Consider the following 19,541-nt stretch of genomic DNA (forward strand, 5'->3'; position numbering starts at 1 on the left):
CTCTCAAAAGGATAATACCCTCCTTTTCCGCATATCTTCCTTCAACTTCATGATTTGTGAGAAGACATTCAATAGTCTTGTGCCTGCCAACCACACAGTACCAGTCCCCCACCCCACACACACACAGACACACACAGACACAGACACACACACACACACACACACACACACACACACACACACACACACACACACACACACACACACACACACAACACACACACACAGAAATTAGGAAACTGACTGACTACAAATAATTCACAAAGACATTACTTGCCCACATAAAATGACTTATAGCAAACCTGTGTAAGGAGCATAGAGAAATAAAACTCTTTACTATGACCAAGATGAGCCAAGTATGATTAGCAGCTACGGCAACTAACAGTGCAGCCAGGGAGGATGGGCTTGACTATCACAGTGGGAATTGTTATGGTCCTTTTTATTCTGTGGAATGAATCACAATTGCATTGGCTTGATCCATGATATATAAGATTTAACTGAGCTTTCACAACCTAAAATCCAACCCCTTAAATTTATTAATTAAAACAGGAATGCCATAGTGATACATCACTTCTTGGGGCAGGTAGCAGTGAAAACATGCAATATAATACTTACATAGCCCATTCCAGCTTTTCATTTTTGATTGAATTGTAGGAGGTCTGCAAATAAAAAAAATAATCACTTCAGTTTTTCTGGAAAGACATTGCTATAGTGCAGTAAACAGTCAGTATTTACAATTTATTTATTTTTTTTATAAATCGTGGATACTATTTTCTTCCATAATACTGAAAATATGTAGTTCATCTATTTTAGCAGCCGTGGTGGTGCAGCAGTAGCGTTGTTGCCTCACAGCAAGAGGTTCTCCTGTTCAATTATCTGCTGGAATGCCTTCTGTGTGGAGTCTGCATGTCCTCCCCGTGGTCGAGTGGCGTTCGAAAGACATGCATGAATGTGTGTGCCTTTGCTGAAGGTTGGGCATTGGGTTGGCAGCTCGGCACCATAAAAATCTACTGCCAATCATTAGCGGACCAGAGTTCCGCTGTGGTGACCCCTAACCGGGAAATGCCGAAAAGACATATAGTTCATCTATTTTATGTTTGTTAACCAGGTAATGATTTACTCACAAAGACTTGTTTCATCTAGTGCCCAGGAATACAATGTGAACAAAATTAATAAAAAAAAAAAATAACAGTCACATTTGAAGATATGACAAGGCTTGCATGATATAATGTCTTAAAATAAAGAAAAGTTTAAAAAAATCAATACATATTTCAATATTTATGCCACATATTATATACAAAATGTGAGGCTGATATCTGAAAGTGTTCATTTCCTATTATAAAAAGTGAATAAATATAATAAACATTACAAAATAAATACAACAAAAACACTACTTAAAACACAAAAACATAAACTAAAAACTAAGAACCATGGTAGAGGCAACTAGGGTAAAATGATTTTCTTTTAAAGAACATCATTTAAATGTACCATGTCTTCTATAACTGTTCTTAAATTTCATATATCTTTTAGCATTAAAATTCTCTCTGAAGTTTCTTGATCTCTTAAAAGAGAACATTGGTCAGATACTAATCTTTCAACTGATTAAGAAATTGACATAACTATATTATAATTTCTCCTCAACACATTCTCCACTGTCATACTGGCACTGTTAAACTTGCTGATCATACATACATTACTTTTTTTCAGTCTTCTAACTCGTGATGTATTGCTGCCTTTACCTTCCATTCACCCTTTAAAATTGCATAAAGTTATATTTATTAGGTTTTACAAGCTTTTGAAGATATCTGCAACAATATTTTTCTTTCAGAAGCAGTTCATCAAATAATACATTTTCTGAAGTGTTTGTACAATTCTGCAGAAAAGTGAATAAGGAATATAGTTTACCATACATTGGGACGACAGCTACCATACATTAACACCATGTTAACATTCATTTTCTAAACAATTCACTCATAATGTACCCTTCACTTCATATATCATGATGCCTAGGTTGATGGTATGCTTATAACATGAATAATTAATCTGTAAAGCTATATAACAAACTTAAGAAAATTAAAATTAAACAGTAATGCTATGTCTACAGATAAAATCAGAAATGTATCACGAATAAACTGATCAAAAAGATAATACAATTAGCAAATTCAGAAGAAAGATTCGTTGTGTAACAACTTACCATAACAATAGATGCCCTTCTCTTCTTTGTTGCAGTATTCCTGACATAATGGAGTTGCCTGCCAAGGAGACAACCCAACATCGGCCAGTATATCAAAGTCTTCTGCTACCTAGGGTGCATGGTACCTGTGATGTAGGCCACTAGCAAACATCGACCATAAAAGTGACATATGCACGTACCACCCTCAGATGAGGTCCCAGTCGGACAGACAGTCTAAGGGAAAGAGGATCAATGCTTCCAAGAAAGGAAAGAAGTGGGGGGAAGGAGGGAGGGATGGAATACTGCAGAGAAGAGAAGGACATCTATCGTTATGGTAAGTTCTTACACAACTAATCTAAGTCCTTCTATTCATCTGTTGCAGTATTCCTGACATAAGGAAGAATGCAAGAAAGGGAGGAGGAAGTGACAGAGGAATTTCTATGAAGCCATGGAGAATGTCCCTGGCAAATCCTGCCCTGGATCTGGAAATGGAATCCAGCTTATAATGTTTGGTGAAGGTGTAGACAGATGTCCAAGTAGCTGCTTCTAAGATAGAGTTGGTGTCCAACCCTTTGAGGAAAGCCCCTGAAGATGACACTGCCCTTATGGAGTGAGCTTTGATTGAGCCTAGAGGAACTTTACCATGGTGAAAACAGCAAAAGGCAATAGATTTGAATATCCAATTGGAGATGCTCTGTTTGAAGACAGGCAATCACAGAGCCCTGGGATGAAAGAACACAAACATTTGGTCCAATTTCCTAAAAGGTTTTGTCTTGTGTAAGTAAAACCTGAGTTGTCTGTGTACATCAAGGATGTGAAGGATCCTCTCACTACTGTTTTGGGGAGAGGGGAAAAAAGGTGGGGAAATGAATAGCCTGGTTTAAGGCTAACTCATTGACTACTTCTGGCATGAAGGAGGGATTAATTCAAAGGAAACCCTGTCTTTGTGGAAAGACAGGAAAGGAGGAGATGCCCTAAGGGCTTGTAATTCCAAAACCCATCTGGCGGAGGTAATGGCCCCAAGATTACAGTTTTCCAAGTACAGTGTTTGAAAGAGGTGAAGGAAGCTGGCTCAAAAGGGGCTGGAGTCAGATGCTCCAGCACAAAGCTGAGGTCCCAGGGTGGACCTACATGTCTCCTGGGTGGTCTGATGTGTAGCACGCCTTTCAGGAATTATTTTGCTTCAAATCTGGGAGCTATGGGTGGAGAAAGTGGCAAAAAGGCAGAGATAGCTGGCAGATGAGCTTTAAAGGAAGAGTAAGCTAATCCTGCATTAGGCAATTCACACAGATATGACAGAACCATAGGTGGGTCTGCTATAAATGGGTTCTGTTTTTTGTTAAGACACCAAAGTGAGAACGTCTTCCATTTGGAGAAGTAAGATTTTCTGGTATTAGGTTTCCTGGCCACCTTCAGAACTTGAAGCATGTCATCAGAATAAAGGTGTCTAAAAGGAATTAGGGCTCTGTCACTCATAAGGTCAGTTGGAGGGTCTCTAAGCGTGGGTGGATTAGTGAGCCCTTGTTCTGTGTTAGTAGCTCCACGCTGTGGGGTAACTTGTGGTGAGTGCCCTTGGCTAGATGATGAAGCAGGGGGAACCATTGCTGTTTTGGCCAATAGAGAGTCATCAGTAAGATTTTTGGTTTGTCCTGTTGAATCTTCAGCAAGACTTTTGGGATGGGATAAGTGGAAGGGAAGAAATGCATAAAGGAATTTCCTCTTCCAGGAAACTGATAAGGCATCCACTCTCCATGCCTGAGAATGTGGTTCTATGGGACAAAACCTTGGAAGCTGCTTGTTTTGAGGGGAAACAAACAAGTCTATCTGTCGAATACTCCACTTGTGGACAATGTCCAGAAACACATCTCTGTGAAGCATCCATTCGTGGGTCTGTGTTCTGGATCTGCTTAGAGTGTCTGCCACAGCATTCTGGCTGGATGGGATGTAGACCACCTGAAGGGAGATATTTAATAGGCATTCTAGATCTCAGACCTGTATGGCTAGTCTGCACAAGAGATAGGATCTTGTCCCCCCATGTTTGTTAATATACCATAAGACTGTCATATTGTCCATGTGTATACAAAGCCTCCCTGGTCTGAGCAGGGATTGGAAGGTCTGAAGAGTGATGATTAGTGCCCTCATTTCCTTGATGTTGATGTGATCCTTCCTTGGGGAGGGTGTCCATTGTCCTTGTACAATGTGGTGGTCCAGGGCTGCTCCCCAGTTCATGTCCGATGCATCCATGTATAGCACTTGAGTTGGTGGCAGAGGATGAATGGGGAGGTGTGGGTTTAGAAACAGCTGTGTAATCCACCACTGAACTCCTTCTTGAGACAGGGTTGAAAAGGAATTTGGTATTCCAGAGGGTGGGCATGTTAAGACCACGCTGACTTTAGGAACCATTGGAATTTCCTCATGTGTAGCCTTGCAAGAGGAAGCATAGGGATGGTGGATGCCATCAACCACAAAATTCTCAGGAATTGTCTTGCAGACAGACGATCGAGGGGGAGAATCTCTGAAAAGGACAGAGAAATCTCCAGTGTCTTGGTAGATGGAAGAGACACCACCATAGTCTTGGTTTGAAATCTACACCCCAGAAAGATATGGTTCTGGGATGGGACCAGGGATGACTCTGAGAAATTTATGGTGAATCTCAGGCTTTGTAGGATGGCAATTGTCATTTGGAGATTTTTGTTCAATTCTGTTTCAGAACTTGCTTGAATCAAAGGGTCGCCTAGTGAGGGAAAGATTAAGATACCTTGTAGCCTGCAGTAGGTGACTACAGGTGCTAGACATTTTGTGAAGACTCTTGGGGCAATGGAGAATCCAAAAGACAAAGCCAAAAACTGATAGTGCAAGGATCCCACACAGAAGTGTAGGAATGTCCTGTATCTGGGTTGAATGGGTGTATGGAGGTACGCATCCTTGATATCTATTAAGACTAGGAATGCTTGAGAGAGGATAAGAAGGAACAAGGTTTGCAGGGTAAGCATTTTGAATGAGGGAACTATGAGAAAGTCACTGAGGTAAGAGAGGTCTAAGATGGGTCTCCAAGTACATTCCTTCCTAGAAACTAGGAATAAGCTTGAGTAGAAGCCTCTTCCTTCTTGTCCTGGAGTTACAGGCTCAATAGTTCCCTGTTTGAGCAGGTTTTGCAGGACTGGAGGAAGAAGGGGCTCCTGTTTTTTTGGGGGGTTGGGGTATCCCCCTAAAGGGAGGCATCTTGTGCCATACTATGAAGTACTCCCTCTTCATGATGCTTAAAACCCAAAAGTCTTAGGTGATGAATTCCCAGGATGGAAGGCATAGGGATAGGGATAGACATTGTGAGAGGTGAGGGGTGCCCTAACCTCTTGACAAGTCACGATCAGGAAAGGGCTGCTTAGTAAGTTGAGAAGAGGAGGAAGATGTAGGAGGAAACTGATGAGTTTTCTTACGCCTTTTCTGAGGTTTTGATTGTGGGGTTCTGGATTGCCTGTGTACAAAGACTTGTTTTGCAGGGTAATTCCTGTGATATTTAGGCACAGGAGATACCAGAATGTGCTTAAAGTTTTTAAGTTCCTAACTTTTCTCTTGTAGAGATCTGAATAGCTCTGCAGAGGGCTTACCAAAAACGGCAGAGTTGTCCAAGGGGGCATCCATTAATTTTACCTTAATGTCCTCCAAGAGGGGCTGAAGCCTTAGCCAGGCAAATCTTCTTAGGGCAGAAGAGGAAGCTGCATCTCTTGAGGTTGCTTCTATGGCATCGTAGCTGCATTTGATAAAATGTCTGGTTACCTGAGAAGAGGCAGCAATAAAGGTGGATGCCAAGGTCTTGCTTTCCAAGTCTAGCATGTCTGAAATTAATTTTGATAGTTGAGACAGGAGTTCCAGATTATACCTGGTCATGTGGGTCTGGTAGTTCAGGGTTCTGAAGGCCAGGGTGACTGAGGTACAAATTGTCTTGCCCAGCTTCTCTAACTGTCTGCTATCCTTATCCAAAGGGAGAAGGAAGGAAAATGGAAGTGAGCTGGAGGCCTTGTCAGAAGCTACTGAAATCACAGAAGGGTCTGCAACTGGGGACTTAAAAAGAAAATTGCAGTCTTTAGATACTTTGTAGTACATATCTGGCTTTTTTTGGGGCTGAAGACTGAGAGTCTGGATGGATGAAAGTAGATGCAAAAGCATCTAAAAAGGCTGGTATAACAGGAGGAATGGCTGAAGGGCTAGGGGACTGTACTTGGAGGAGGTCACAGCAACATGTTTGGACCTCTAACATCTGTGTACTGTCCCATTTGAAGTGGTCACACATCCTGGAGATATCCCCAAAATAAATTTCCTCCATAGGAGATTCTGTCTATTTAAATCTTCTTCAGGGGAGGCATAATCTAAAGGTGAGGGGATTTGAGAGGAGTAATCCAATGGATCACTGTCCTCCTCAGATGAAGAATCTTCCTCAGAAGTGGCCTGAGGCCTACGTCTTTTCTGTGGGCAGGTAGGCCAAGCAGGAAGAGAAGCAGGGTGACCAGAGGAAGGCCTAAGCACCATGAGGGCCTTAAACAGGCCTTGTGTGAAATTATGTCATTCCTTCTGAGGGTTGGGGGGGGGCATGCTTAGCTTCTTGCTGCTTCTTTGCTGGAGTATCCATTTGGTGCAAATAAGGTAGGCCTGACGAAGGCCTACATTCTACCTAGTCCAAGTGGATGTCCTCCCTAACAGTGATTTGAGTAACTCCACCTATGGCCGTCGAACACAGTAAGCCTTGGTTCCCCCTGGACATCGGTAAATGGTGTTTGAGTTGCCTCTCTGGATGTGCATACTTCCAGTACCAAGGCAGCTGGTGAAACAGGCTCAACCTGTAGTACCGGATACAAGTCAGCATGTGTCTCTGAGCTCTCGTGTGCTTCGGGAGAGACGTCCATATCGAGAGATGCAGCTTCGGCTTCAGGCCTATGTTTTTAGGCCTTACGCTTAGCAGGCTCGGTTGTTGGGTCCGAGGAGGATTCCATCCCGCTCTTGGCTAAAAAGCTTAAGGCGTTGGTTTTCTAGGTAGATCACAAGAGAGTATAACTGACTTTGGAGGGTTTTAGGTACAAAAGACTGACTAATGGAGCAATTTTTGTGGTTGTGCTGTGGTCCAAGGCAAAAGAGGCAATGGGAATGACTATCCTTATGTGGAATCTGTCTTCAACAGTCACACTTCCCTTTCCTGGATGACATTAACCTCAATAAAAGACAAGGCAGCAAAAAAAGACAAAACATATTTTCCAACGGGGTACTTATCTTTGTTAGCAAATGATTTCAGCAACAGAGCGATGTCTGGGACTGACAAACCAACTGGCGGCAAAGATTTTCTGAGGGTGGTGCGTGTGTACGTTGCCTTTATGTCCGTTTGCTAGTGGCCTACTTCAGACGTACCATGCACCCTAGGTAGCAAAAGACTTTGATATACTGGCCAACTTCGGGTCATCTCCTTGGCAGGCAACTCCCTTATGTCAGGAATACTGCAACAGATGAATAGAAGGATATTTAAAATTATATTTTAGACCATGTAAGCAATGGCATATACCTGGGTCTTGAAATTATACTGGAATTGAATGTTAACAAGCTGTGAGTGTATTGCATCTCTATAAATAGTATTCATATTAAATTAAAACACATTAGCTTTAAATAATAATTCTCAAAACATAAGACATAAACTAAAATTCAGTGGATAATACAAGTATCCCATGACTAGCCACTGTAGGTCCAACAGTCCATCCTCATGAGTTATGTTCATACATGAAGAATTTACACCAACTGCAATCAGGAAAGAATCCTCATCAATAATGCCATTTTACAATTTTTCCAATACATTTAGAGTACTTTTTATGAACCCGCAGGTTTTCTTAAGTAATAGTTTCAACAAAAAATAGACATTTTTTCAGTCGCATAATATACCCCAGCAACAATGGGCCTAAATGGCGGACTTTACATACTTATATGAATCCCAGTGACTCTATGCATGTGCAAATGTGCTACCCACAAGGTAGGAATAGGCATTCATTAGGCAGTCACTGGACATGCATTTCACAGGTATTAACAATTTCTTTAAAATATTCAAAAGACATTCAATTCACCCTGAATTTACCTGGCTGACATTCTATCTACTGACCCTCAAAGCGATACAAGGACTGCTGTCTAGCCAAGGATGGGAGGAAACCAACAAAAATAGAAAAACACCATCACAAATTTTATTAGTCAACTATATGGAAAAGTGACCTCGCCCCCCCCCCCCCCCAAATATACCTGGCTGACATTCTATCTACTGACCCTCAAAGCGAAACAGGGATTGCTGTCTAGCCAAGGATGGGAGGAAACCAACAAAATAGAAAAACACAATCACAAGCTTTATTAGTCAACTACCCGAAAAAGTGACCTCAACCCCCACCCCCACCCTGAACATACCTGGCTGACATTCTATCTACTGACCCTCAAAGGGATACAAAGATTGCTGTCTTGCCAAGGATGGGAGGAAACCAACAAAAATAGAAAAACACCATCACAAGCTTTATTAGTCAACTACACGTAAAAGTGACCTCAACCCCCCCACCCTGAATATACCTGGCTGACATTTTATCTACTGACCCCCAAAACGATACAAGGATGGCTGTCTAGCCAAGGATGGGAGGGAACCAAGAAAAATAGAAAAACACCATCACAAGCTTTATTAGTCAGCTACATGGAAAAGTGACCTCAACCCACCCCCACCCTTAATACACCTGGCTGACATTCTATCTACTGACCCTCAAAGCTATACAAGGATTGGTGTGTAGCCAAGGATGGGAGGAAACCAACAAAAACAGAAAAATACCATCACAAGCTTTATTAGTCAATTACACGGAAAAGTGACCACAACCCCCCTACCCTGAATATACTTGGCTAACATTCTATCTACTGACTCTCAAAGCGATACAAGGATTGGTGTCTAGCCAAGGATGGGAGGAAACCAACAAAAATAGAAAAACACCATCATAAGCTTTATGTACGTGTCACAATTGCTTTTTCCTAACATGGTGTTAAAAGCTTTTATTTTTGTGCAAATTAATCTAGGCTGTGGTGTGCACACATATTTCTCGGCTCACTAACCCCCCATCACCACCACCTTTCTCCCACCCTCAGTGAGTATGCATCTCTCTCCCTAGTCTCTGTATCACTTTGGCACCTAACTCACTTCAGGAAAGCGTGCTAAAGGCTAAGAATTGGCTGCCTCTACCCTCTCTTTTCTAAACTAAGGGTTCACTTCATAGATTATCAACATCTGGCTTTACTCACCTAGTTTCTCCACTCATCAATTTTCTCACTGATAAACTTAAGTGCAAGCCCCACTGATATTTTTTCCCACCTTTTATCATTGTAAAACTTAATCACTTTATTATCCCCTTTCCTTTCATGTTTCTTCTAACATTTGTTTCCCCCTGCCCCTTTAAAATGCCTCTTCTAACACTTCTTTCCTGTTCCTCTAACACTTGCTTCCTATTCATCTGCTCCTTTAAACTCCTTTAAGCTTTTCTCTAACACCTGCTTCCCCTCCCCCCTCTACTCATCACTCCCTATCCTCCTCCAACAGCCACACCCACACATATGCAGCATTAGCTCACAGCACTACAACATAACTTTCTCCTCCTACCTTTCAAACATTTACCCACAAGTAGGACTTTACCCTTCAACTCAGAGATATGTAAAACTTACCAATAAATTCAGACAACTCACTGTACAAAATATAACACAAATTAAACTCCAGGCTGACATCCACCCCAACCCAGGCCCTCTCACCCACACCCCTCATTACCCAACCATTTCCCCACCTAGCCCTCCACCAATCTCTCCCCAACATACTACTAACCACCACCCCCTTCCCCACTTCCAAAGACCAACAACACAGACCTAGTCTTTATAAACATTAACCTCCATAGTATCGTAAATAAAATTACTGAATTCCATGCAACCCTTAACTCCTACTTACCTGAAGCAATAACTGAAACCTGGCTAAAGACCCACATCAGAGATAAGGAAATTATTACAAACGGATATAACATAATTAGATTAGACAGACCAAACAAAAGGGGTGGTGGTGTCGCTATTATGTATAAAGACACACTCAAACTGGAACTATTAAACTGTGCCCCTCCTGACCTACCTAACTCAGAAATCCTAACAACATGCCTAGTAATAAACCCTAACAAAGCTATTATTATCATAACCACCTACCCCCCCCCCCCCCAGGCAACAACCTACCCCTAACTGAGAAACGTATCACCTGGGCATCAACTAATTTCAGCCAGGAAACCATTATTCTGGGTGATTTTAACCTGGATTGGCATTCCTGCAACACCGACAGCCCCTCCAATTTCCTAAATCTCTTCAATTTCACCCAAACCATATCCTGTCTGACCCAGCTAGATAAACACTCTAAAAAACAGTCCACGCTAGATTGGATACTAACAAACCCAATCTAGGTTATTTAGCAGGTTGCCTTAAAGACTCCCTCAGTGACCACTCACCTACCTTCATGTACAGAAAACGTGCTCAGACACAAACCAACACAATAAAGATATTTATCGGGAACAAAAAAAAAAATGTTTACTCGCCACTTTCAACCATCTTCTTCAGCAAAGTAACGGTACCATCTTAGAAACCTCACACTTGATCAGGCAGTCATTTACTTCAACAATACCTTTCTTACAATACTCAACAATCTAGCACCCACAGAAAAATAAGAGCAAAAACTAGGCACATACCATGGCTATCTAAAGATACTCTAGCACTGCTGAAGCAAAGAGACAGGACATGGTCCACTTACCACACTACCAAAATAACATAGACCACACAAACATTAACAATCTTCTCAACCCGGGCTATACTCCTACACCCCCCCACCCACCAACTCCAAGGTTTCAGACCCAATAGCTACACAATTTAATATCCATTTCATTAACTCAATCACATCTCTTCTACATAATCCGACTAATCAGCCTCTCACTGTATCCCTTTACTCTTCTGACTCTCCCATCCCCTTCTATTTCACCCCAATCCAAACAAACTACATAAAATCCCTCCTTTCCAAACTCAAACGCTGCTGTCTAGGAGCTGATAAATTACCTAATGAATTCCTTACAACTGCTGTCCCTTCAATCGCCTAACCCATATCAGTCCTAATCAACCGTTCTATCTCTGAACAATATGTACCCCTATCTATGGAAAATATCCCACTTCATTCCCCTACACAAAAGCGGCCCCTCTAAGGATTTAACTAACTACCATCCCATAGCCATACTCTCCCCTCTAGCCAAAATCTTAGAAAAATGCATTCACTCCCAACTCCTTGCCCACCTCCTTAATCACAAACTCTTCTCCCCCACACAACATGGCTTTAGGCCAAAACATAGTACCAGTACTACCCTGCTATCTTTCACAAACACCATTCAAGATCTTATAAACAGAGGCCAAATGGTCTCCTCCATATTCCTTGACATGTCAAAATCCTTTGGCACCATCACCCACCAAATCCTACTAAATAAACTATCATCCCAAGGCCTCAAAACAACAGCCCTGTCCTGGTTCCATAGTTATATCTCTAACCATCAGCAAGCCACCAAATGAGAAAACACCTGTCCCCTCTTCTACCCATCACTGTTGGTGTACTCCAAGGATCCATACTTGGCCCCCTTCTCTTTGAAAGTTTTACTAACGACCTCAGCTCTTCAACCCAGTTAGCCTCCATAGTGAAGTACGCCGATGACTCTTCATTAATCTGCACAGCCCCCACTCCCAGGACCTACAAACAAAAATGCAAAAATCTTTCCAGGAGATAGAAAACTACCTCACTACACATCAACTCATACTTAACCTCAACAAAACCAGGTTAATTGTCTTCAATTACAATAAACCCAAGACATGTCTGTCGCCACTTTCTATCCTTTCCACAAACAGAACCAAAATAGATCCCACCAGCCAAGCCAAACTTCTAGGTGTCACAATCGATGATAAGCTAAGGTTTGACACCCACATCTCCCCCACCAACAAAAACTCCACTCCAAACAGCACCCTTTACAGAATTAAATGTTACCTTACAGATAATGCCAGACTAGCCACTGCCCACACACATCTACTCTCTACCCTCCTCTACGACTCCCTAGTATTTACAAACTTTTGTAAATCTGACCTAAATAATCAGGAGTCATGCTACAACAAACTCATCAAGTTTGCCACAGGCCACCCTTACAGAACCAACCACTGCTCTGTTAATCTCCAAACTTAAATGGTTAGAACTACCAAACCTTCTAACATTTCACCAACTGTTCATAGCCCACAATATAATTCAGAAACCTAAAAAATTCCCGGCACTCACCAATCTAGTCCAACCCAACAGCAATCCTAGAGCTCTAAGATCCTCAAATAAACTATTGTTAAAGATTACCCAAGCCCACAACACACAGGGCACTGCCTTTTTTCCCATAATATTATCAAACTGTGAAACATTCTTCTTCAACCTATAGCTAAAAAAACAGCATTCATGAGTTTGAAAACCTCCTTAATTAACATCTAGCAAAACAATGGCTCTGCTCCTGCCATACTCCTGGTTAAGCTACCTACTACTCCCTTACATTACCCTAAACTAGCTCATTCTCACAGCTACAGCTATTAACTGCTGAAGGCTATCTTGATTCTATACTCAGTTTCAGTTAGCAATGCATACACATATACTGTTTTGTCTTTAACTGTTATGTAGACTGCCTTTCTCTGTCTTGCAATTACTGTATCATGCTGTTCTCACTATTAACTGATGCGGCCAGTTTTTATCACTAACTGTGCCATTTCTTGTTAAATTTGTTAATTTATTTGTTGATTCTATCTTGCAATTACTGTATAACACTGTTCTCACTGTTAACTCATGCGTCCAGTTTTTATCACTAACTGTGCCATTTTTTGTTAAATTTGTTAATTTATTTGTTAATTATTTGCTAATTTTGTTATATAACTAATTTCTGTATTGACTTCCTTTGTACATTGTTGATTAATACATGTTCAATTTGATTGTTTAATACTGTCTGTATGTATGAAGCTTTTCTCCCTGGGCCTCCGCTGAAAATGGGCCTCATGCCCAGTCGGACATTACCCGGTAAACAAAGAAAATAAATAAATAAAAATAAATAAAATCAGCCTTCTCGTAACTCACAAAATCTTTAAACAACTCAGTCACTCTACATAAATAACAACAATCAACTCCCTTATATGTCTAATTGTTAAAAATGCTCTTTCCTTTGTTCAATTAAAGCCTAATTTCTTGCTTAATTTATACTGTGATACAATGAAAGCTTTTAAAGTTAATATCACTAATGTTGTTGCACATTTCTAGAAACAGCTTTAATGTGGGACATAGCAATGGGAGACCGTCTGATCTAATAGGAACTACCTTGGTAGTGGCTTTTTCATTATTAGCTCCAAAAACAAACACACAGAAAAGAAACTCCACATTTAAATTCCTGTCATAAACATATGAATTATTTAAGATAACAGTAACACTTACCTTAGCTAAAACACACAGCTTGGTGTTGTCTAACAAACGGCTAGAGATTTTCACAATATTACATATTGCTTGTAAACCCAAATGAAATACAGGACTTCCACTGTTTGCCTTTCCTTTATTTCATTTTTCTGTGTCCCTGCTTCCTGATCCAAGGTTGTTCACATCACTTCTCTGTATCATCATGACCAAAACAGTTTCTGAGGAAAAACCCTTCCACAGGAATACCATGGATGGGAGCACTATCACTAAAGTACTGGCATTAGAAGTGGATGCATAAACTCTGCCCTCACTCTGAATTTCATTAATTAACAGATTTAGATTAGAATCAACTACTTCATTAGTTAATTAAACATTTCCTCATAATCTCTGACTGCTGTACCAAATTCCACCATTATTTCAGATGTATTAACACTAATATTATTTTGTACTGCTTCCTATTGCTTAGTATTTTTCTTTTCACCATTGCATATATATGTTATGCATTTAGTTATTTTTCAACTTTCTTGTCTTTATCTCCAACATATTTCTTCCATGAAAAATACAGGTTTATTTTTGAAATCTTCATGTAGCCTAAAAACTTTGTAAGTTTACTTCCCTTAAATGTTTCCTTTCATCATTCACATTTTATTAAGACCACTTTAAGCCCTACAAAATCAATATCTTTACACATGCATAGGTACTATTCTGTTATCGGGGCAACACTTCAAACATGGTTGCTGAGGTCAGAATCCAGTCACTTGTCGTGTCTTTTTAGTCTTATAATAACCGGATGTTTGTATAACCATTTTACTGCTTAATAATTTTAAAAAGGAGATGATGTTTCTAATTTTTACATACACCTGGTTAAAAGACATGAAAAGGCACTTGATTTCAACTTAACGATCGCGTTTAAAATGTGACTGTTGATTCCTGCATCGCACTCATATTTACAGTATTATTCACAAAGTGATTTATTAAGCCTAGTTGGTACTCATTTAAAATTCCGGTATTTCCACTACATTTCCATGAATATAACATAATTATACTTGTACAGATCCATGTCTTTAGCCCATTTTGGCACTTGGCAGTTTAACTACAGCTCCTCTAAGCTACACGACAACACGCCACATGCAAAAGCCGTCACTCAATAATATTTGTAACACACTCACGCCATTGAACGCCTCATTAGCCCAACATGTATGTTAGTATTCAAGGTTTGGTAAAGGACTGTAAAGAAATAATCCAGAAATGTAAGTACTTTATTTTCCACTGAACAAACTGACAGACTATCAGAGTCTCATTGACACAATACATAAAGGCCCACACAAAAGCTGTTACTCAATAAAATTTGTAACACACTCACGCCATTGAATGTGCCTTTAGCCCAACATTTATATTTGTAACGGAATTATCCACAGATGTAAGCACTGTATTTTTATCAGAACAGACGAGACTTTCCAAATCTTGTTGATTCAATTTTTTAATTTCCGCATTGGCGAGCCATAATACATAAACTAGATTGTGTCACACATACTGAGCAACCAGGCAGGCTGTTTGCCATTAGTGGTGATGATTCAGTAAAGCTTATCCATGAGCGCTTATCATCATATTTAGTATATTTTTTTTAATTTTTCAAGGCAAAATCTGTTAAGGGTTTAAGCATATAAAGTATGCTACTAGAACTGATGGGGTAAATGACGTTCACAGTCCCCTAAATATATTACTTTGTTAAAGCTATACTCTAACACAAATTTATACTTTTAAAATGTTTTTCAGTAAAAAAAATGTTATGAATTAAGGCTGTGAGTAATTTAATAACCAACAGTGGAACAACAAAACAAACTAACTCAATCAAATTTGTCTTGTAACTAACATTTTTCAGTCTATATGTCCTGGTACGATTGTTGCCCCGTTAACGGAAAAGTACCCACGCATAACTTCTTTTTCAGATCTTAAAAGCCCCTTTTTATTACAGAAAAGTTTTCCACACTTAAATTTCATATAACCCATATTTGTCGACAAATTCAACTCCTTTCATTCCTTTAACAGTGAGACATTCTGTTTATATAGAGACTTCAATGTTTATTGGATCATAACAAGAGGCATCATTATAAATAAGTTCTAAGCAATATGGGGTACTTTTTCTTTTGAGTTTTCTAATACAGCTAAATAAGGACTTATAATTATCTTTACATGCATACAAACATACAAATATTTCAAGCATGGGCATAAATGCCCTTCTAGCTCGCCAATATACCAAAACACTTGTTCCCATAATAAGTGTCCAGGCTGTTCTTAAGAATAACTAAACTATTGCTTGCTTTAATGTAATTTGGTAGTCTGTTCCAAGCATCAGCTACTCTGTCAGAGAACCAATTAGTACACTGCTCATTCCTATAGAATCTTCTACATAGGTTATCTGATGATTCTCTAGTACTTTTTGATAACCCCAAACATTCCCAGAGGTATCTTTGCCTTCAGAAGCCAGTATACGTTAATGGTCTCCTTTAATGGTCCTAACAGTGTGCTTCATTTTTAAATGCTTTTGATAACGTCTTTGAGAAGAGGGGTCTTGGATCCCTAACTAATTTAATATAATATACCCCTTTCCATAATTTTTTTGCATGAAACCAGCCTACAAAAACTTGAAGCTTGTTCTTGATAGCCTCAGATCCTATGTTTATGAAAAAACACTGGCAGATGGCAACACAAGTATCCAATCTAAATAATTTTATTTTTTTTAAATATTACTCTATCCTGGTTGTTAATATAATGCTAGAGAGAAGGATAAGTGCTTCAAGAGTAATATAATACTTTGTTCTATATATTTTTGTATGTGACTAGCACACAAAATCTAGAAAGTTATAAACATACATCACAAATGAATGCAAAAATGGTTACAGATAACAGCACTAGTTACCAATCTAACATATATTTTTTAGAAACATTACCTGTCTTGGTTGTTAAGGTAATAATTATAGAGAAATACTAACACTGTACTTTAAAAAAACTGACCAATACAATGTCAACATCTCCAGTAATTAAAAGCAGCTTTGACTGGTGACATGATCCAAGGGAAACAAGTCAACTGCAGTGCTCTCAGAAGGAATCAGAAATAATATAAATAATTACTACTGAAATTTTACTTTACTGATATTTTTTGTTCGGGTTAATTTTTAACAGGTGAGGTAAGGTGAGACAGTGACATATGGAAGAAAGCATTAACTGATTTTTTGCAAGGATAACACCAATAAGTTTGTAAGTAGCTACTTCTTGAACTACTTCACGTAAGTTGTCCTGACACAAGATCAGATAACCTAGCAGAAGAACTGAGTTCATAACATAATATAATAACATAAGGAAATGACCAGTAACTATCACTGACAGTCAGGACAGTATATGTCTAGCTAGCTATGAAGAACAGCTTTGTTACAAACATTTCACATATTAAAATATGGAATTTGTACAGTGGGAGTCAATAAAGCCTACACAGTCTATTTTCACTATGTGCAAGTCGTGCCATGTTGCGAACAAGGACATGGACTGTTTTGTATTCAGTAAGTAACGATACATGATTAGAACCACATAAACAAGGTAAACATTGTAGCATGCTAATTATGCTATAAGGAACTTAACTGCATGCTAAATCAACCAATCCAATATGGTGGAGCTATTCAACAAGCTATAAAGCAACTGTATAGACTCTGTGGTGGCTTTCCCTGAAAATCCTAAAACCTACTGGAATACAACCATGGAAAGTAGTCTACACAGGAAAGAATGTTAGATGCTGCTGCTGCTTTAATTCATTGTTAAGTGCAACAGGCTGAAGTCTATGCTGCTGCTACTGCCAGTACACTTAAGATTTACAAGACAAGTATTTAACCTAGAGTGTATTGTGTAGTAATAAAATGGAGAGTAACAATAGCAACATATCCTTGTCCATGCCATAACAGACTTACAGCTCTGCTCCCCGGTAAAAGAACAGCATTTGCTAATCAAACTATATATATAAAACTATTAAACAGGTTTTTCTGAGTTACATTTATGCATATGCAGTATGTAGCTGACAAAATCAAGCAAGCTCTGTCAAGTTCAGTAATCCTCTGTTCAGATATAGACCAAAGGAACAGCCTCTTTTCTGTGTTCTCCACATAAACAAGTCTCCTCACCTTCAGTTTCCCTAGCTACACAGTTGCCTTCTGTGATGTAGATTCAGGGCTGTCAGCACAGTGAAAATGAAAATGAGGTGTGAACTCACTAGAGTTGCTGAATCCCAAAATCTTGCATCCGTGTAGGAGATATAAACACAGTGCAGGCACTACCTCAGTGCTTGTTGTTAATGGACTGCAACTGTGAATGATTACTGGATGGGAGAAACAGCGCTGCAGGCTGCTTTACTTCCACTGGGTGTCAGATTAGATCCACAAAGTGTTAGATGTAAGGTTGGAAATGTAAGTAAGCAGCACACAAATCACAGGTTGTGTTCATTAACATCCAACCTGCTCTTTATTTATTGGCAAAGGCATATAATACTATTTCTATTTAGTATACTCACACATTTTAAGGCCAATGATACAGAATGACTTACACACTGCATGTGCCAAATTAATAGTCAGATAACCGAAGAATGACCAACAAACACAGACAGGTAACACAGATCTGTATATTTCCAAGCAATAATCATAATAAGTTGTGTGACCACTAAGTGCACTTCATCCAAATATAATTAATGTACAAATAACAGTTGTATGTTTCATATTACTGTAGATGGTGTTGCAGTTGGTTGTGTGCAGAATTATTTCAGTTCCTTGCTGTAAAGCTGCTTGTGTGGCAAAGAGGGATAAGGCAAACATCCTGTGTTCTGAAGATTCATTGGAGTGACAGCTCAAATCCCCAAATCTCTGTAGACATATCTAATGTGAACCACCATTTTCTAGTGTGTATGTCATAGACTGATTTTCCCTCATTTGAACTACTTATCCCTTTTTGTCTATTTCCTCTTTTCTGTCATCATTGTTTACTTTTTATCTTTTTTTTTCTCCACTGTTTGCGCGATGTGGCGCTTACTGCAAACACAGGAAACCAGGGAAATGAATGACTGGTTTGGCTGGGCTTATCTCATTTGCGCGAAGTGCGGTAGTGTGCAAACTGGACAACTGGCCAGACAGGACCCAGACAGCCAAAAACAGAAACTGGAAGCATTCAATTAATACTATTGTGCATTTCTAAGTGATGTTGCACAGTGTTTAACCAAGAGACCTTAAGAATGATTAGTAAAACATGGAATGTCATGTAACTAGTCCTGTGGCAGCAGGTGCAAGTGTAGGGCTGGCGTACAGATGGTTCTGCGTTTAGTACAGGGTGTGCAACCTTTGTTTTACTGTTGTGACATGGTGGTTTATAGCTATGAACTACAAAGCTTTCTTGTGGCAACAGCTGTAAGTATAGAACTGCCATACACATGGTCCAGGGTTCGAATACAACATATTCTATACACTTTTACTGCTGTTCCACTTTCCATTGTAGTCACTCTCACTTATAACACTTGACATGCTGAAGATGATATTAATTATATGTATGAATGCTGAGGCATTAGTACTGTCAGTTATGTACTCACTTATCTATGTATTATCACATTTATTCTCAAATGTATGACTGTGGGTATACTGTGTACTATATTCCCGTAAGTATATTTCTGCTATCTGGATTGCCATGGCGTTCATATTTGTCTAACACACATGCACAACTGCTTGCACATCCAATAACCCTGAATTTGCTTTGCTTGCTACTGTTGCACTCTGCTTACTACTGCACAAACAAGGTGCTCGGAAGTGTGTAGTG

General features: G+C 39.5%; 1 protein-coding gene across 1 annotated transcript in view; it reads right to left on the minus strand.

Moving 5' to 3' along the window:
• The window catches only part of LOC122791395 (PH and SEC7 domain-containing protein 3-like), a 1,011,223-nt gene that overhangs the window by 826,624 nt on the left and 165,058 nt on the right, over positions 1-19,541 (minus strand). Inside the window, exon 2 of the mRNA XM_044059134.1 lies at positions 616-659. Coding sequence (XP_043915069.1) covers positions 616-659 — 44 coding nt within the window. The remainder of the gene's footprint in view (positions 1-615; positions 660-19,541) is intronic.

This window comes from Protopterus annectens, chromosome 17.part0 (genome assembly GCF_019279795.1).
Source record: "Protopterus annectens isolate FY-2018-M chromosome 17.part0, PAN1.0, whole genome shotgun sequence".
Lineage (NCBI taxonomy): Eukaryota > Metazoa > Chordata > Ceratodontiformes > Protopteridae > Protopterus > Protopterus annectens.